Source organism: Zalophus californianus, chromosome 17 (genome assembly GCF_009762305.2).
Source record: "Zalophus californianus isolate mZalCal1 chromosome 17, mZalCal1.pri.v2, whole genome shotgun sequence".
NCBI classification, from domain to species: Eukaryota; Metazoa; Chordata; class Mammalia; order Carnivora; family Otariidae; genus Zalophus; species Zalophus californianus.
This window is the reverse complement of record NC_045611.1, coordinates 7,134,833-7,155,070: the sequence shown is the minus strand read 5'-3', so window position 1 is coordinate 7,155,070 and position 20,238 is coordinate 7,134,833. Positions and strand designations below refer to the sequence as shown.

General features: G+C 47.4%; 2 protein-coding genes across 2 annotated transcripts in view; one reads left to right on the top strand and one right to left on the bottom strand.

Annotated features, from left to right (window-relative positions):
- BCO1 (beta-carotene oxygenase 1) overlaps nt 1–20,238 on the top strand; it is a 136,223-nt gene that overhangs the window by 23,747 nt on the left and 92,238 nt on the right.
- The window catches only part of PKD1L2 (polycystin 1 like 2), a 61,706-nt gene that overhangs the window by 325 nt on the left and 41,143 nt on the right, over nt 1–20,238 (bottom strand). The window contains 10 exon segments of the mRNA XM_027617412.2: nt 1,173–1,304; nt 1,839–1,940; nt 3,499–3,709; nt 7,478–7,638; nt 9,960–10,087; nt 11,633–11,766; nt 13,329–13,656; nt 14,538–14,723; nt 16,149–16,286; nt 19,231–19,322. Of these exon segments, the coding sequence (XP_027473213.2) occupies nt 1,173–1,304; nt 1,839–1,940; nt 3,499–3,709; nt 7,478–7,638; nt 9,960–10,087; nt 11,633–11,766; nt 13,329–13,656; nt 14,538–14,723; nt 16,149–16,286; nt 19,231–19,322 (1,612 nt within the window).

Sequence of the window (20,238 nt, the reverse complement as noted above, 5' to 3'; positions counted from 1 at the left end):
CAGACTCCCCGCTGAGCAGGGAGCCCGATGCGGGGCTCGATCCCAGGACCCTGGGATCATGACCTGAGCCGAAGGCAGACGCTCAACAACTGAGCCACCCAGGCGCCCCAAAGTCACTTGAGTATTTAGAGCCAATTTTGTGTTGGGAGTCCCCTTCTTCTGGGCATCCCAAGGGTGTATGCTCCCACCTTTATCCCCAGGAGGTCCCTTCTTCCCCTGTGATGAGAATAAAATTCCCTCTACCCACCCCCAACGGAGGCTCTTAGGAATTTATGTGCAAAGACCCTTGTGCTTTGCTGCTGGGAAAGCGAAATGGTGCAGCCACTTTGGGAAATCGTTTGCTGGCTTCTCAAAATTTAAACTAGTTACCATATGACTTGTTGAAATAAATTTCCAGGCCCAAGATGGAGCTGCTCCTGCCTGGCATGCCATGACAGCAAACCGAAGCTTACAGAACTTTTGTGTCCCTGTAAATGCTTCCTTGCCCAGAATTCAGTATATCAGTTCAGCCGGTCCCCAGACACCAAGCGACCTCTGGGCTCTATACTTATTTTCTTTTCTGTCTCTCCCCAAACAAGGTTGACTGTGCAGCCCTAGCTAATCAGATATATATATTTTTTTCCTCTTCCTTGTTCTTTATTATTTATCCTGTAAAAGCTTCCTGCCTTCCACCCCCTTTGTACTTTTCTGAATGGAGAGTGTCCACTTCATGAAGTGTTCAAGTTTATATCACCTAAGTTATCTGCTTTAATAATTTTTTAACAGGTTCTCAGACTTGGCTGTGTGTAAAAATCACATGGGAAGATTTCAAAAATAACGGTGTTTGACTCATTCCCCCCAGGGATTTTGTGTTTATTGGTCTCAGTGCAGCAGCAGACGTCCCAAAAGCCCCCACATGATTCTAATGTAGAAGTAAGGCTGAGAATTACTGTGGTCATGAGTGGGAGTGCCACCTTGGGAATCAGGAGACCTGATTCTAGTCTGCTCTTCATTTGCTTGGCATCTTAGGGAAGTAATTTCCTCCTTCTGCACCTGTCCCCCCCCCCCCCCCTGCCATGAAATGAGGGCTTTGGGCTACAGTGGTCTCTCACATCCCCTTAATGTCTAATGCTGCTCAGTCTCTTCCTAGTTCAAGGTCAGTGGCTGTTGAAAAATAGGCCAAAGGGACTCACCTGATCATATTTTTGCTCCTCATTGAAGGCCACCAGGATGACAGAGATAAATAGATTCAGCACTACAAATGTCATGAAAATGATGCAAGACCCAATCAGGAAGGAGCCAAGCACTGGGCTGTAGTCTAGGACCTGTGGGGAAGAAAGCCAGTCACCCCCAGGAGTCCTGTGCCCTAATGGCCACTTCCCCTAGGCACCCTTTGAGGGAAAACTGGTTCCCAGACTAGGCAGAGCCTGGGACCAGGAAGGTCCCCTTCTGCCGGGCAGTGCTCTCAAGAGCTGCTAGGAGAGAAAAAGGACCGCATCCCCTACTCCCTACTGCCACCATTTCCAAATATGGCTACCATTCCTGGCTAGGGCCAGGAGCATTCCCTTCTAGAGACCTCCCAGCACAGCCCTCTCCTGAGTAGCCAGTGCCTGTTGTTCTCCCATAAGCTGGGGTCCCCAGGGCAAGCTATGGGCCCTAGTATGGGGCTGTCTGCCTAGAGGAAGGGAAACAATTTTATTTGTCCAAAGTTGCCCTGTGCTTACCAAGCCACGGACCCAAGGGGTAACATTCACCCAGGAGGAGGCATTTCAGGAGGGTGCTTTTTCTAATTTTCATAAAGGCTTGGTGTAGATGGCAGTGTCTATGTCCCCCACCCCCACCACACCACACCCCATTACCTCCTCATAGTTAAAGATTCCTAGCTGAAGGCTGATCATCGTTTCTGCTGCATCAAAGAGGGTTTTGTAGGAATGGAGTTTCCAACCAAATATTAAGTTTGACTGTTATGGAAAGAGTCCTCGTGAACAGAGAAAGAAACCTGTTTCTTTCAGGTTTCTTTCAGAAAGTGACCTCCCCGCCCCACGCCCAACGCCTATTGATTGACAGCAGAGACAGTGTTCTGGGTCAGCCACATCCTTGGCCTGGCTGTACCTACTTTTGGTACCTACAGGGGCTTGCAAGTGGGTGTATGTACATACCCAGTTCTGTAAGGGATGCATACGCACTTTGGGGGCTCAGGCACTATTGTGTTCACTCAGATGACTGCTCTAAGACTCAGTGATGAAACTGGGCTCTTTGAGGCCCTAACCTTTGCTCTGGGGGAGTTGGGTTGGATAACATCAGGCTTCTGCCTGGACAGGGCCTTACCCGGCCTTACCCGCCCCCCACCATTGATGAGTTCCTCCTCACCACAGCACCCTTCCCCCCAAAGATTTCCACTATTGTGTCAGGCAGGCCAGGCACTCCCTTGGCTCTGAGTTGGTGACCTCTGGTCCCAGAGGACACTGCAGTATCCCTGCAGCTCCTGCACTGCAGATGGAGGACTGAATAAATCCATTTGAATTGAGGGGTCGGGTGGAGAATTTTTTATAAAATCAGACTTCAGCTTTTTAGCATATGCCCTCCATCACTGCATCAACCCACCTCACCCGATTTCTCAGGGGGAGAGGAGAAGATGGAGTAGGGTCAGAGAGTAGGGAGTCAGGGTTGAGGTGATAGGGACAGGAAGAGGAGGCGGAATGTGGAAAGGGTTAGAGAGGGAGTGGGACTGGGATAAGAGGGACCACTGGGTGCTATGGAGGTCGGGGATGGTGGAATAGGAGGCTGGGTGGGCCAAGGCAAGAACTGGGAGAGGGCTTGGGGTAGGGAGTGGGTCAGGATTGGGTGAAGGGTCACAGAGGAGTGGGAGCCATGGTATTCTGGGGAATATGGACTTGGAGAGGATGGGGGCATATTTAGATGGAGATCAAAATTTGGCAGAGGGTCTTTGTTTCCCACATTAATTGATAATAAAAGAGTTGATAACGCAATATTTTTTTCATTCACAAAAGAGATGTGATTGCCAAAAAGCTCTCAGTGTCAAGGGACTGAATGAAATGATTTTTGGCCCTATTAAGTTCATGCCTCATGTGTAAGGCATCGAGCAGTGACATAGTCTACAGATGTGTCTGTCCTCACTTCCCCTTCTCTGCCCAATTCATCTCCACATCCCCCAACACAGAGGGAATGTTCTGTGCATGTCTGCGCAATTGGGATCTTAGGAGAACTGACACATCCAGGCAGGGTCTAGATACAGAAAGGAATCCTTTATTGGAGGTAGTCAGCCCTTTCTGTCTTAGAGACTATACCCCCTCACTCTTACCCAACTGAGGTCTCCAGCCTTTGCCATTTGGGGTGGCCAGTTTATGAGCTCCCATCTAAAAAGCCCTGGACTCAGAAGCTCCACCATCTCCCTCAGGTACCAAAGTCTTCTTACCCTAACCCTCAACCCCCCACCACTGAGAAGCCTGTGCTTCCAAGGAGACCAGCCCTGAAGGTTTCACCGAAGGAGCCACTCACTGCAATGGAGTAAGCCAGAAGCATGATAAGGATGATGATGATAAAGCCTGAAATGTCCCCCCAAGCACGGCGTAGGGCTGAAGTGATCATATTCATTTTGGGGTTCAACCTGAGCAGATGCCAAAGCTTCACTGTGGACAGCAACACCAGGAAGGCAATAATGTAGCCAAGGGCAGCATCAGCCGCTGCTGTCTCACTGAAACTGATACCCCTGTGGGACCAAAACGGGAGACTGGGTCTCAGAGACTATGAGAAGCTCAGCCAGAGCTCATTTGGCCTCAGTTCAGCCCAGGATGCAGGATTAGATTTATTATGATCTCAGAGGCCATCACTTCCCACAGTAGGTCTGGGAGATAGAACTGGTCCAATCTCCCCAGCTAGGTAATGATGAGCTGGTGATGATGGTGATGGTGGTGATGATGGTTATGATATGGATGACGATAATGATGATGGAGGTGATGGTGGTGGTGATGATGGTGATAATGATAGGGCTGATGGTGATGGTGGTAAGAATGATGGTGAAGATGATGCCTATGATAGGGATGATGATGTTGATGGTAGTCATGGGACCATTTCCTAGCATTTTTGGTTAATGGCAGCAGAGCTATGGAAATCCTCCCAGTGTCAAGAGGATGGAAGTGAGGGCATTCTGTGAGCCTCCTCTCCTGGCTCGGGTTCCCTAGATGCCACATCGTCCCTCACACTTGTCTTGAGTGTATGTCTGCACTGCTCTTGCATTTGAAGGAAGGATGGAAGTATCACTCACTTTCTGTGCTAAGTAAGGACCTAATAAACCTCAACTGCATTGTCTCAACTGACCTTCAAGACCACTGGATGAGGTAAGTATTGCTGTCTCTTTTACAGATAAGGACGAAGAGTTGGCACAAGGTCACAGAGCTAGTGACCTAACTAGTGGTGAAAGAATGAGAGTTGGAATCCAGGCATGTCTGATTCCAAAGTCTGGGTCCTTCCTGCCCTCCCACCCTGCCCTTCATTCCCTTCACTTCCTGTATTTGCACTTTTAATTCAGTCTTAATATTGGTGTATTGTTAAAATGACATAGAACTAAGGGTGCCTGAGCAGCTCAGTCGGCTAAGCGTCCCACTCTTGATCTCAGCTCAGGTCTTGATCTCAGGCTTATGTGTTCAAGCCCCATGTTGGGCTCCATGCTGAGCATGGAGCCCACGTAAAAAAAAAAAAAGAAAAAAGTAAAATGGAGTAGACCTATATCTGGTGACATAGATGGAGAAGAGGTTATTGTTAAAGGATTTCCTTTTTCCCTTGGTGCCTGTGATTCTTGACCACACCACTTCGAAGAATGAAGAGGTAGACCAGACAAAGAGTGGTGGGCAGCAAAGCAAAGTTTATTAAGCAATAGTAAAGTGATAATACAAAGCTCCTGAAGAGGGAGGGGCCCTGAGAGGCTTGCCGCTGGAGTTTCTAAGTCTAGGGGTCTTGATGGGCTTGTTGTCAGCTGTTTTAATCTGAGAAACCCTCCATGTTCCTGTCATCCAATCAGGTTTTTGTCATCCATCTGTGGGAAAGGGTGGAGGGCTCCTTCCAGGGTGGTGTAAAATCCTTTTAAAGGTGGTTTCCTCTTAGGGTGGGGCCCCTTGTCCCTGCCTGCCTTTCTTCCAACTCTCCTTCATCATTATGGAAAAAAATTACATGATCTCAAGGTTGTAAAAGCATTTAATATACATTTATAATGCCTGAATGAAAGCTACCCTTCTACCTAATCTCCTGCCTTCCAGAATCTTCCTTCCCTTTGAGCAGACTGGGGCTGCTGGTATGGATGGCTGCTTCCTCCTTTGGCTCCTGCAGCACCTTTTTCCTGCCTCTTTTAAAATACCTAACCCTCTCTCATGCCATTTAGAGCTCAGTGAAGGTCTGTGAGCTAAATGACCCAGCCTAGGGTATAGGTTAGGAATGCAGAGTTCAAATTACAGGCCCTGCATTTCCATTTCCAAATTCTCTGACCTTGGACAGACATCCTTTCTGAGCCTCAACTCCTTATCTGTAAAAAAACAAAAAAAAGATGTTCATAATTCTATCTTTCAGAAATTTGGGGAAGATTAAAGTAGATGAAATAATGCTTTTAAAGTGGTGTTTTTATAACAGTGTACAGCATCCAAGAATGAATAAATATTATCCATATCAATAAAATTAGTGGGTGAGTCAAGAAACACAATGGTTTGAAGGATTGCGATCCTAGAGACACACAAGCTAGGTTTTTGGGGTTTTTAAACAAATTTTAAGATTTTAAGTAATCTCTACACCCAACATAGGGCTCAAACTCATGATCTTGAGATTAAGAGTCGCATGTTCTACTGACTGAGCCAGCCAGGTACCCTTTAAGGATTTTATTTTAGGTAATCTCTACACCCAACATGAGGCTTGAATTTACAATCCCAAGATCAAGAGTTGCATGCTGTACTGACTGAGCCCCTCACATAAGCTAGGTTTAAATTACTTCTCTGCCACCTTTTAGCTCTGTGGCTTGGGGAAGTTACCTCTGTGAGCTTTAATTTCTTTCCTTTTTTTTTTTTTTTTTTTAAAGATTGTATATATGTATGTATGTTTTTATTTGTCAGAGAGAACAAGCAGGGAGAGCAGCAGGCAGAGGGAGAAGCAGGCTCCCCACTGAGCAAGGAGCCAGATATGGGACTCGATCCCAGGATCCCGGGATCATGACCTGAGCCGAAGGCGGATGCTTAACCCACTGAGCTACCCAAGCATCCCTTCAATTTCTTTATTTGTAAAATGGAATATTGTTAATGTAAGCAGAAAGAGTTAGGGGTCCCCAGAAACAGAAAGACCTAGCTTTCTTGACATAGGAAGTCATTTTAGGCCCCCAGCCATCTTGTGAATGGATGTAAGAATAAAACAGCCATTATCAGGCCAGGAGATAGTCTGATCATATCAGGGACAATCTGTGCTAAAACAAAGCCAAGATTGACCTGATGTACATTCTTGAGTTCTCGTTGCAGGATCTAAACCCCCTTGAGTACTCAGATACCAGACCAGCTAAAGCCAGGGAAATGATAATGCTGAACTTTGCCAGCCCTAGTGACTTCCACCTGGACTCAGTTACCCTTAGATGACTTCTGCCCCAATGTCATGCTGTATTCCCCATTGTGCACACAAGCCCTTTTGAGTATGTATTCACCCTTACCTTAAAACTTCCCCAATTTTGTGGTTTGGGGAGACACTGCTTTGGGAAAGATCCTCGGTGTTCTCCTTTACTTGTTGCAAGTAAAATTCTTCCTTTTCCTACTCTCTTGGCTTGGTCTTTTGTCTTTTTTCTTTTGGCTCGACACCCACCAAGAGGCAAACCCATGTCCGGGTAGTAACAACATCTACCGCCGTGGGTTCTTGCAAGCATCTGGTAGGCTAGTGCATTTGGTCTAGCAGAGTGGACACTTTATGTAAACAGTAGCAGATGTAGGCAGACTGGTGTGCTACTACATCTTTGGGGAAGGGACCTTCACAGGGTGTCACATGGTCTTATTTTTTGGTAAGATTTGCAAAAGTAAGATATTGTTCTATTTTGTATTAAAGAGCCCTCTCAACTGCAGATGTGTCAGGCCCCAAACCTGAATCTAAGTGGTAGCTATAGTTATGTTTTTTGTTTTTTTTTTTTAAGATTTTATTTATTTGAGAGAGAGAATGAGATAGAGAGAGCATGAGAGGGGGAGGGTCAGAGGGAGAAGCAGACTCCCTGCTTAGCAGGGAGCCCGACGCGGGACTCGATCCCAGGACTCCAGGATCATGACCTGAGCTGAAGGCAGTCGCGTAACCAACTGAGCCACCCAGGCACCCTATAGTTATGTTTTTAAAGAGTGACCCTGGTGATCTGAAGGTCAACAAGATTTCAACCCACGCCTTGGGGGGGGTTCTCCCCCCCCAACCCTGGGGCCACAGAGCTGGAGGAAGCAGGTCTAGTGTGGGAGTTGGGGGCCAAGGCAGAACCACTTACTCCTCCCCATGGTTCCGGTAGCACTGGATTTCACGTTCTGCCAGGATGGCCCTCTTCACAAACATCGCCAGGGCACTCCAGCTGGCCAGGATGATGGTCAGCTCCAGAAGATTTCACTTGCTATGGAAATAGCACCACCTCTGTTTCCTCATGAGCTTGCCCTAGGAAAGGAGCTGGAGGTTCTACCAAATGCTGTAGCCAGAACTGTGCCTCCCTACCCCTTCCACCATGGCTCTCCAAACCCCCCAAGATGACCCTCCAGCAGGGGCCTACTGTATCCTGGAGAGGCTTCTCAATAAAGAAGCCATAGAGTGCCTGGGGCCTCTCCCCTGTCTTGTGCACAGCCCCCGCTCTGCTTTCATTACCAGCTTGGGCTGCTTTCATTACCAGAATTTGGGGGTACATAAGAGTAAATACAGCATCTAACAAGAAAAACATTTATCTCCGATGCAAAAAATTGGGGAATGGGAAAGAACCCCCCACCTTTCATAGAGCATTTACTTTAGAAAACTTGTAATTGTGAAATCTTTCTCTGCCTCTTTGAGACATATATAAATCTTTTTGAAAGTTAAACTAGCCTCAGGAATGTTTTTCTAAAGGACCTGGGAGCTTTCTCTTTGAAGTGGGAACACAAAGGAAAGAAGGTAGTGCCCTTCACTCCCAGTTTCCCTGGGACGGTAAAAGCCAAATGGTAGGCCCCTGGCTCCAGGTTGCAAAATTACCTTCTAGTGTGAACATGTACATTTATTTTTCCTTTTGATAAAGGCAGTTAGCAAACACAAGTGGCCACCCCAATTACCGGATGAATTTAGGGTGGACTAGTGGGACAGATGATTCCATAAATCCTCTTGAGGATTAATTACTGTTTATCTTAAGGATGTATATAAAATGGGTCCTATTTGACTGGCAATGCAAGGGTGAGACTCCTTTCTGTCTTTGGAATCTGTTAGTGGATTGCCTGGGATGTGCATCACAGTCTAGTGTCATGCTTATTCAATAAGAAAAGTTGTTTTCTTAGGGGGAAGTGGGGAGTTACCGTTTAACAGGTACGGTTTCCGTTTTGTAAGAGGGAAAAAAATCTGGAGATGGATGGTAGTGATGGTTGCACGACAATGTGAATGTACGTAACGCCACTGAGCTGTACATTTAAAGATGTTTAAAGTGGTAAATTTTATGTTATATATATTTATCTACCACAATTAAAAATGAGTAATTTTGTTAAAGTAGTTTTTTTTTCCTACCTTTGTGGAGAGGTTTTCTAGATTGGCAGGAGACCGTTTTTAATCCTCTTTCCCCATCGGGTGTCACACGTCGAAAGGAATTACGCTGTGTGAGTTCTAGGCCTCCCTCCTGTTTTTCCCTCTCACTAAAGAGAATCTTCCTACTGTTCTGTTCTATTTCCCTCCTCCTCACTACTCTTACGGAGAATGGATTTGTGTTTGGCTGCTAGGAGGCTAAAGTTTGCCTCCATTATAAAGGGATGGAGATGGCGGAAGATTTTAAGAACTGCTTAAGTGGCATTTTGAGAAAGATGTAAGGGCTTTGGAGAGAAGCGTTGTGTGGCAGCTGCAGGCAGAGGGTGAGGGCAATCCGGAGGGGAGGAGTGAGCTCGGGGGTGGGTGGTGGATGGGCCTCCTTTGATGTTCTTAGGTTGCTATTTGATGACTGTTCCCTGTTGGGTTTGCAATGGTGATGCTCAGAGGCCCCATGGGATCGAGGTTTATGAGTCTGAGGTGCGACAGAGGGGTTGAGTGTCGAGTTCAGGGGTCACACTTTCTGGATTCAATTTTGGCCTTGGATAAATTCCTTAATGTCTCTTTAGGTTTCAGCTTCCTACTCTGTGAAGGGCTTCAGCTTCCTACTTTTGAAGTGGAGCCAATAGAAACTTTCTCCTGGTATTAAAGGAGAAAATCCATTCAAGGTTCTTCGCACAATGTCTGTCACGTGGTAAACAATCAAAGTATCATCCTTACTTCAAAGTGGTTGTTGTGGCTCTTGAGCAGGGGATGGGGAGGCCCTTTCAAGATGTCTGATTTGCATTTTTGGTGGGCAGGGGCGGGGGTATGTACCAAGCTTCAAATGAGTTCCCAGCTTCCTCAAACCACCATCATTATCAACATCGGCACCTTCGTTTTGCAACATGGTGCTATTTAAAGTTGGCAGAGGGGATTTTTTTTCCTAATTCCCAGGGACCACAGGTGAACTGCCAGCTACCTTTGAAATTTTTGGAAGGTCTCAGTTCCTCTCCCTTCCCCACCCAGGAAGGACTACGCTCTGAGTCTCAGTTCCTGAGAGGTGCTGAAAGCTGGTCCCTGATCTGGGTCAGCCCTCAGGACTGCAGAAGGACCAAAAGGGTGCCATGGCAAACAGGTTAGCAGAATACTCCCCTCTCCTTTCTTGAGGCTTCACTCTGGGGAACGTGTGTGAGAGGGGACAGGCACACTGCTGCTTCTATCCCATGGAGCCATAGCCTACACCTCACCTGCAAAATCATGTAGTAGAGGAGGAACAGGAGGTAGATGGCCTCTGCTGCTAGCACGAAGGGGTGCCAGCCGTCAGTGAAGGGGTACAGGCGCAGGCTCTGCAGGCTCATATGTGCAAAGAAGGTTCCTGGGAAGCAAAACATGTTCTGCTTACTCCTGGTCACCCACCCGCTCAGAGCCACCACTTCTGACCAGAAGTCATCAGTGGCATGATGAAAACTCAGGCATTTTGAGGGCTGGCCAGGGCAGAAGAGAAGATAAAGGTCCTTCAGACCCACAGACCCGAGAGACTGGACACATAGTGGATGTCAAAGATAATGGACATATCAGAGGGGACGCAGGAAGCTGAGCTGGAAGAGCCACTCCCTATCCTCTGCATCTGGTGTCAGCCATTTGTGCCCTCAGTCACCTCCAGCCAAATCACACCACTCACTGAACATTCATTTACTCCAGGCTGGCTCACTTAAAGCTGGTTCACCTAAAGAGAGTTCACTGAAGATCAATTCATCTATTGACCAGTATGTCTAAAATTCAGCCTTCTTTTGAATCCTCTTTCATCCATTTATGTGTCTTATTTTGGGGGGGAGTATTGTAATGATATTTTAGTAATGATTAAAAAAAATAGTTTGATAAGGCTACCGCCTCTGAAGACAAAGCCAACCCCGAGAAGGTCAGAATGGAGAGACACAAACAACCTGAGTCCTTGCCAATATCAGTGGACTGCTTGAACCAACCAGACCTGAAACCCAATCCTCATTTCTCATTTGTAGAAACACATAATTTAGTCAGATATGTTTGGGGACAGGCTGCTTAATTGGTCCCTAAGAACCACAAAGGTGGCAAAAAGAAGTAGAACACAAGGATACAAATACCCCCCCACACACAAAAGGATTTAAAAGAAGCACTTGACAATGGCCAGTGATCATGAAAGTTGAAGGCCTTTTACTTTTCTTTCCACTATTCTGAAATTTAAAGAACTACAGGCATGTATTAGCTCTATTAAAAATGTAATTTGATACTAAAAATGGCTTAATTTTTAAAGGAGAGGTGGTTGAATTTTAGGAAAATTCGTTATCAGCTGAGGAAGCTTTGGGTCAGTGTTTTCAATAGATTTTGATAGCATTAAAAGAGGAGGAAGGCGGGAAATGGGGAGAAAGAAATGGAACAGAACACAAACTATCAGAGTATATTGCATGTAGTGAAGGAATATATTTTTGAAGCTTTTGTCTCAGTTATGTATCTTTGTGTGTGTGTGTTGGAAAATAATGTAAAATGTACTTTGTCCTGTAGGTTGAGGTACAAGTTGTAAAATGTTGTTTTAGGTGAAATTATTTGTTACCAGGTCACCCCCTCCCCAGCCTGCCTTCCCCAGAGCAGGAAGCTCAAGGTGATGAGCTGCCTTCAGACTCCAACTGGGTTCCCTCAGGGTATCTTGGGAGACAGGCCAGAGAAAAGTAGAGGCAACTAGGAATAAAGCTGGAGCAGCCCTGGAACCTGGCCTTTGGGTGCCCAGGGAGAACCAAGACCCACCCCCAAATCTCCCAAACAACCACTGGCTCCAGAACTCTGGCCCTGGGGCAGCAAGGCCCAGCCTGGTCAGGAGGCCTGGCCCAGAGGGAGGGGAGTCTGTCTTCAGAACATTCTAGATGGGGTCACAGGCAAGGCTGCCCACCCAGGGCGCTAGTCTCCAGGGTCAGAATGATGATGCAGAACGGGTTGACGTTGGCGTTGTAAACAATGAACTCCACAAAAACGGCTCTGGTCAGTCTGTCCAGCCAGGTGTTGTCAAAGAGGTACTGGAGAATTCTGTAGGAAGAGGGCTAATTAGGAACATTTCCAACTACAGTGGCTCTCTGCCCTCTATGCCCGGGGCCATAGGGCCTTGGAGCTGCTCCTGGGAGTGATCACAGTTTCCCACCAATGGTGCAGTGTCTTTGCACCCATGGTCTCCTGGATGTTAGAGAAGAGGTCCTCAAAGTGTGGTCCCCGTACTGCCGGCATCCACATCATCTGAAAACTCAGTAGAAATGCAGATTCTCAGTCCCTACCTCAGATCTCTCGAAACAAAGTCCTCTGGGGGATCTGTGTTTGGGGGATCTGTGTTTTGCTGAGCCTTCCAGGGGATTGTGACACTTTTTAAAGTTTAAGGACCACCATGTGAGAGGAACCGCATAGAAAATCAGGGGCTTAAGCAGGCAGCAATAGCAGCAGTAGAGACCTCTCTTGGGTTGGCATTTCACATGAAACCAGTTTCTGGAGGTCTGTCCACTGGTGTTGTGGAAAGAGCATGTGCTGGAGGGATTGGGGTTCAAATCCTGACTGCCTCGTAGGCAAGCTGATAACCTCTCCAGGACTCAGCCTCCTCATCTATGATAGTGTTACCACCAGTGCTTCAGGAACATTGTGAAGAGAAAATGCAATAGCATGTCTGTGTGTGTGTGTGTGTGTGTGTGTGTGTGTGTGTGTGTGTGTGTGTGTAATAGTGACAGCTGTTATTACTGGCAGCAATAGTAATGGGCATATTTTAAAATATGCCCTGTGCCCACTGGGTCTGTGTCCTGCCTGGTGTATAGAAGAGAGAATATCAGTTGTCGCAGTGGCAGGAAGACCCGTCTTGTGCTGAAATTGACTATTCCTGTCCTGTCCTTAATCCCAGGGGACCCCCGCCAGTTGTTCTCCTTGGGGGTTTGTTACCTGTGTTCCTAGAGAAGACTGAGGTGCACATGGGTTCACTAACTTGCCTGGGGCCACACAGCTAACAGGAGCAGTGCCAGGGTTTCACACTCAGGGCTCTCTAACTCTAGAGTGTACTGGGAGAGGCGGTCTGCATGGGCTGTGGATGTCCATGCACAATCATGTTGGGTATTCCAGGAATGCAAGGTCCTGGCTGGGCTTTGCCCAAGCCATTTCTTAAGGCTATGTTTGTAGTGAGCAGCCTCGAGGGATAAGGTGACATCCTTCAGACAAAGAGCACGCTTGCTTCTATCACTATAGGAACAGTGAATGCTCCATACTCAGTGCTCTTCCTTGGTACTGTAACTCACTGCACATAAAAACATGATTCTTCGCTAAGGATAAGAGTCTTAACCACTTCCCACTGCCTGGTGGTGGATGGCTTTGTGTGGTAGAGTTCCCCATCACTATACTGGCTTTTGCAGAGGCCACCAGACTCAGCCAATCAAGCTGAGAGTGCTGGAGAGGGACTCTGAGATTGCAGTTTCCAGGGGCCTGGAAATACAATCTGAATACTTCTGAGTCCCCCAGTTCCTCCCTACAATGACATGAATGAGCTTTGCTGCACCTGTTAATCAGACCTAGACTCTAGCAAATGGCTTTCCTTGGCCACACACGAGTCAAGTGAGTCTTACCTTGATGCACTTTTGCGATCAGTCCCCAAGGGGACCACATAACCTCCTCCCCGGTACACAGTGAGTTTGCCCCAGATGGGATACCCTCGGCATTGGCTCTGGCTCTGGTACTGCCAAGCCTGGGAAAAGCCACTGCTGTTATTGGGTATGGAGGCATTCCAGCCTTCCCCATAGTCTGACAGGTCTTCAATATCCAGGGAATATGGTGCATGGCATCCATCAAGAGAAGCCTGCAGCTGTGGGGCAAGAGGGCAAGAGCTTTCCAGGACCCTCACTTGGCGAATCTGGGCACTGCCAACCAGCTTAGAGTTCCCATCAGTGATAAAGCCTGGAGATGAAAAACAGGTGGGTCAGCCTAGCCATCAAAATTGTCTTAGTGCATCCTGGCCTGGATGCTAACGTGAACTTCAATGTACCCATTGTAAAAACAGTCAAGAGTAAGTAGTTCATGGTCAACCAAAGGCTACATTCATCACCATCTTCTTACCTTAGGTGTTTTCTACTTCCTGCATAACTTCTCTTGAGGAATGGTACCCCCACCACCTAGTCATCAACTTGGAGACACTTTGTACCCTTTCTCTCAATGCCCACATCCTAATAGTCAACAAGGCTCATCAACTCTACCTCTTCAGTGTTATCTGCACCTGTGCCCATCTCTCCATCACTCCTGCCTCTCATCCCTGCATCAGCCCCATCATTTCTCCCCAGCATCCTAACTACTCTCTATTCCAACTTCCACAAGATTCCGCAATGATCCTTCTTAAATGCAAATTTGATTATGTTACTCCCTCAGAGAAACTGTGAATGCTTTCTCAATATGAACTTCTGAGACCCTTCATGATCTGGTCCCTATTTCTCTCTCCTGCTTTGCTTCTTACTCAACTTATATCTTACACTGCAGGCACACTCAATGCTTTGTAATTCCAGGAACAGCAGTGCTGTGGTGTTTCAGGCTTGCCTTTTCTCACGTTGTCCCTTTTGCCCAGTATACTGTTTCTGCCTAGCCGATTCATGTTCGGTTATCTCTCATTTAGGAAGTCCTCCACTCTGCATCAGGGGAGGGTTAAGGCCCCTCTCTTGTGCATACACAGCCTTCTGAGGGTCTCTCCTTCAAAGCATATGGCTGATGGTGACAGTGACCCACTCCTGTTCCTAGAAAGGAGTCTGCACAAGGGGGCTGACACACGTCCTGGGGTGAAGGGAGAGTACTTGGGTAATGACTGTACAGGTTGCTCACGAGGGTGGTGTTGGCCCACATGAAGAATTCCTTGAAGCTTAACACAGCTGAAAAGCCCTGGGTGAAGCTGTGCTCAAGGTGTCTGTTGAAGTGGTAGGTGCTGGGGTCCCTCTGCCCATAGACAACCAGCAGCAGCATCCACAGGAAGCCCAGGTATGCTGAAAACGGAGGCACAGCCCCTGGTCAGGCAGAGTCCCCCACCTCCCACCAAGCCCAAGGCAGGAAGTGGAATGGCGTATAGCTCAGAATAGTCGAGGTCTTGTAGACCAGCTACTTGCCCCCATTAGACAGTGGGAAGGAGTAAAGTCCACAGATCATGAGCTTCCTGCCTGGGTTCAAATCCTGGCTCTGCCACTTCCTATCCATGTGCCCTTTACAAGTGACTTAACTCCTCTGCTTTACTCTCATCTGTGAAATGGGGATAATAATTCTATTTCACAGGGTTGTAATGAGGGAGTCAACAAATTAATATTTATTAGCACTTAAAAATAGTGCCTGCCCAGAATTCATGCTATATAAATGTTTCTTTAAAAGAATCTTCTAAAAATGGGGCTCTGCCATGTTGCAGTGGTGAGGATAGGGCAATGAAAATGACAGTTGTGTTCCTTGCCCTCGTGGAGCTCACCTGTGGACAGGTGAGTGTGATGTAAGGGCCCCTTACATACAAAGATTTAGTTTAGGATGCCAGCCATTAGAATGTGGGGGATGCAGAGCCTTTCCCAGAATCTCTGGGTCCAGGGCCTGGGAATATGCATCCCAGCAACCCCTCCCTGGGATGTATTGGGGCTCTGCCCACACCTCTGGGCTCTCGTCATTCTGTAACATGCTGCTACTCCTCTGCAAGTTCCCTGCTCTCTGCATTTGTCTGGCTGTATGTGCTGCAGGGTCCGTGTCCTCCCCGAGAGCAGCCCTCACCAGTGACCTGTGCGTGACAACCCGGGAGTGTGTACTACATGCCCCCGCAGAGGTCCCCAGCAGGACTGAGCTCCAGTTCCCACATGAAATCCACTCATCACACCTTTCACCTCCCTTCTCTTCTCTACCAGTGTTTCCCAGGATCACCTCCCAAACTAACTACTTGTACCCCAATCTGCTTATGGGGGAACCCAGACTAAGATACACAGTGATGTTGAAAGCTCCTGGTCGGTAGGCTTGGGCAGTCTTTCTGAAGACAGTCTTTGGGCTGAGAATTAAAGAATAAGGAATTAGCCGGAAGAAAAGATGGGGAGGAGGGGAGGCACATTCCAAGCAGATTAGATTAGCCTGGGCAAAGGCCTGGGGTCCAGAGAGGGCAAGGAGTCCCAGGAGCAGCAGAACATGGTGTGACCAGAGCTCAGGGCACAAGGGGCTACAAGAGGTGACTCAGGGTGTGTGGAGCAACAGTAGGAAGTATGGATTTTATCAAGGGCCATGTGGGGCCATCAAGGGATTTTAAGTGTAGGGGAGAAGCTGAGGCGAACTGGTATTTGGAAAACAGGCCCAGAGGCAGCATGGGTCTGTCAAAGATTGCACCATTGTCTGTTCAAGTCTGTGCTGACAAGCAATGAGTGGGGAGGCTGCTGTGGGTGACCTTGGTTGCCTACCCAAGATTTCTCTGATGAAGGCAAATGCCTTCTGTTCCTTGAGATGGGTGGTTTTCATCTTCTCGATGTCAATGGCCAAAGGCGGCTGGTAAATGTCCTTTCTGCTGCATCTTTGTGCTCGAAACAAGGCAGAAGGGCCTGTGAAAGCAAAGACACGAGGACAGTCCCCCAAAGGGCAATGGACCCAGCCTCTACTTTTGCAGCCAGAAGCCTCCTCCCTCACCAGGAACAACAGGATCCACCATTCCTCTTCCTCAGGAGCCATTTCCCAATGCTGCCCTCCACGCCCCTGCCCCTGCCATCCCTGTGCTCAGAATTCTGTCCCTACTTCAACTGGGGGATTCTTCTCATACTGAAAGCACAACGCCCTCCCTTCCTGTGCTCCTGGACCCTAAGATGGATCCCTGTGTTCCCGAAACTGTAACAGATGGAAGAAGGGGGGTCACTAATATTTCCAATTCCTGTCATGTCTAAGTATATCTTTTTCAAGCCACTTTATTGAGCTATAATTTTCATAAATTTTCCCATTGGAAGTCTACAATTCAATGATTTTAGGACATTTATAGAGTTGTGCAACCATCACCACAACGATTTTAGAACATTTTCATTAGCCCAGAAAGTCCCCTCACATCCCCATGAAGTTAGTCCCCACTCCCAGTCTGTCCCACCCTCAGCCTCATTAATCTGCTTTCTGTGTCTGTAGGTTTTTTCTGGATATTACGTATAAATGGAATCCTACAGTGCATCGTTTCTTGTGTCTGGCTTTTTTCACTTAGCATAATGGTTTGGAGTCCATCCATATTGTTGTGTAATTAGTATTTAGTTTCTTTTTTGGTATGGATACACTCCTGTTTGTTTATGCATTCACATCTAGATTGTTACTAGTGTTGGCTATTAGGAATAATGCTGCTAGGAACATTTACATACAGGTGTGTGTATAGACATATATGTTCATTTCTTTTGGGTAGATTCCTAGGAGTGGCCATTTGGCTATTTCAGATGAACCTGCTCTGAACATGTCTATACAAGTTCTTGCATGGAAATAAGTCTTCAAGTCTCTGGGATAAATGCCCAAGAATGCAATTGCTGCAGCATATGGTGAATCCATTTTTAGTTTTGAAAGGAACTGCCAAACTTGTCCAGAGTGACTGCAACATTTTACATTCCCACCAGCAGTGTGTGAATGCTCCAGTTCCTCAGCATCCTTGTCAGCATTTGGTATTATCACTACTTTTTTTTTTTTTAAATATTTTATTTATTTATTTGACAGAGAGACACAGCAAGAGAGGGAACACAAGCACAGGGAGTGGGAGAGGGAGAAGCAGGTCCCCGCTGAGCAGGGAGCCCGATGCGGGGCTCGATCCCAGGACCCTGGGATCATGACCTGAGCCGAAGGCAGACTCTTAACGACTGAGCCACCCAGGTGCCCCGGTATTATCGCTACTTTTAACTTTAGCCATTCTGATAGGGGTGTATTGTCCAAACTGTCTTTTGAATCCATGCCTTTCTTTCCACCCCCACTGCCAGGACATGTCACTTCTTGTCTGGACCATTCCAACAGTCTTTTCCCCACTTGTACTTTTGACCCAATACTTCTCATTTCCTAAGAGCAACCACAGTAATCTTTCCCAAATCACAAGGTAGATCATGCCTCTCTCCTATGTAGCACTCCAGAACTCCAGCACTGACCTGGGTGCTACAAGGTTCTGCTCCCCACCCACCTCTTGGCCCTCATTTTGAACCATTCTTCCCCTAATTCCCCATGCTTGGGCCACACTGTCAGTAATCACTATAAAATGACAAGCTCTGTCCCACCTCAGGGCCTTTTCAAGGGCCCAGTGTGCATTTCCTCCCTTCGCCAGGCTCCAGGAGCCAACGTAGGTACTACCTCAGCAGACAGGCCTGCACTCTCCCCTTCTCTCCCCAAGTTCTCCTCACATTTCACGCTAGCATTGTTTACTTGTTTAACGTGTCTCCCCCTGTGGGCTGTGCTTTTCAAGGGCAACCCGTTCCATCCAGTGCTGCGTTGCATTGCCGGGAGTGAGAGCAGGGATTGGCTTCAAATGGTCAAGAGGGAACCTTTGAGTACGACGAGTTAAGAGCATGGTTGCACAGCTCTAGAAATTTACTAAAATCAATGAATTACACACTCACAATGAGTGGATTTCATGTAAATCATGTGCCTAAGTCATCGAACTGTGTGTTCGATGTACTCCCTGAGTGGCTGCCAAAAGAATGAATGAATATTTAATTGTTCTGGAAGCTGGCGTCTCTTTGGACAAAAATTACTCTTTTGTCTTGGGAAGGTTTTAACGGATCTGCAAAGCCAAAACAAAAACAAATCCAAACCCTATCCTAGAGTGGAAGAATACAGGCCCATGAGGAGGAAACCACACTATATAATAATGTTAGTACAATAATATAGGTATGCCTTTTGTTTATTTGCTCCTGTTTTATTTTCCCCAAACATCAAAATCTCTGCAGTGACTATTAGAGTGTTGATTCTGTTCTGTTCACATATTTGTTTTTGTGATTATCTTATTGTAGGCATTCTCAAGAGTTTAGGTTGGGAAGTGAGAAATCAGGTTGCGGGGCAGGGGGCTGCTCAGTGGCCTCCTCCAACAGGGGTCAGCATGGCTCTGTTCTAATAAAACTTCGTTTACAAAAACAAGCAGTGGGCTAGATTTGGCCTCATGGCTGTGGTTTGCAGACCCTTGTCCTGGAACCCACCTGCAAGCATGTTCTGTTTTGGTTTTCATTCTAAAGACCAGGGCCCTGAGCCTAGGAGGAGAAAGTTGCTTGCTTGGGATTTCACAGAGAATGATGGCCAGGCAGAGTGTGGACCCCAAGGGGCCTCTTCTGGCCAAGGGGTTGTGCTTGGGTCCAGAGAGAAAGGCTAGGGTAGAGAAGGAGCAAGGTTGCTCGAGAGAGTGAAGGAGTCATTTGGTTTTGGATGGTTTGGGGCTGCTTTCCCAATCAGGGGTAAAGGAATGATGGGGCAAGAAGGTCAGCAGCTGGGCTATGTAGGGCTGTCTCAGCTTCATCGGTTTCCAGGCCCCTTCCTCCACCTATGCACCATTACCTGGGCCAGACAGACGTCCTGGGAGGGAGGTCACAGGCTCCTCCTCATTTTCCACTCTCTTCAAGACCAGTGCAAAGAAGGCTGCAAAGCATCTCAGGAAACAAACTGAGGGTTGCTGGAGTGGTGGGGGGTGGGAGGGATGGGGTGGCTGGGTGATAGACATTGGGGAGGGTATGTGCTATGGTGAGTGCTGTGAATTGTACAAGACTGATGAATCACGGACCTGTACTTCTGAAACAAATAATGCAATATATGTTAAGAAAAAAGAAAGAAGAAGAAGAAGATAGCAGGAGGGGAAGAATGAAGGGGAGTAAGTCGGAGGGGGAGACGAACCATGAGAGACGATGGACTCTGAAAAACAAACTGAGGGTTCTAGAGGGGAGGGGGGTGGGGGGATGGGTTAGCCTGGTGATGGGTATTAAGGAGGGCACGTTCTGCGTGGAGCACTGGGTGTTATGGAACACTACATCAAAAACTAATGATGTAATGTATGGTGATTAACATAACAATAAAAAATTATTAAAAAAAAAAAAAGAAGGCTGCAAAGCCCAGCACCTGGAAAACACCCACTGTGAACCCCAGGCCTGGGTTGGAAACTGTCAACTCCTGGGATCTGAGAGGGGTCAGGATCAAGGCCACATCTGTGTCCTGGGCACAGAAGCCATGCTCTGAGGAAGTCAGGCGGGAACCAAGGCCATCCTGTGCCAAGAGGGGACGTGGCTGTGAAGGGAGAGGGCCAGGGCACCTGGCCACCAAGCAGAGACTGTGAATCCTGAGCTCAGCCTGCTTCTCATACCAGAGCTTTCCCACCTGCGCTCCCCTGCTGGTAGAGCTCCCTCTTATCTGTTATACTAACTCTAGTGCTGAAATACATCTCCTTCCTCCCTCCATCCTGCCCCCTTTCTTCCTGTATTAAGTAATTCATTCCATCCATGCCTTCATCTCTGCACCTAAGCTTGTGCTTCGTAGGATTCTGTGCTTTGGTTGGGAGCAAAATGGCTCACATCT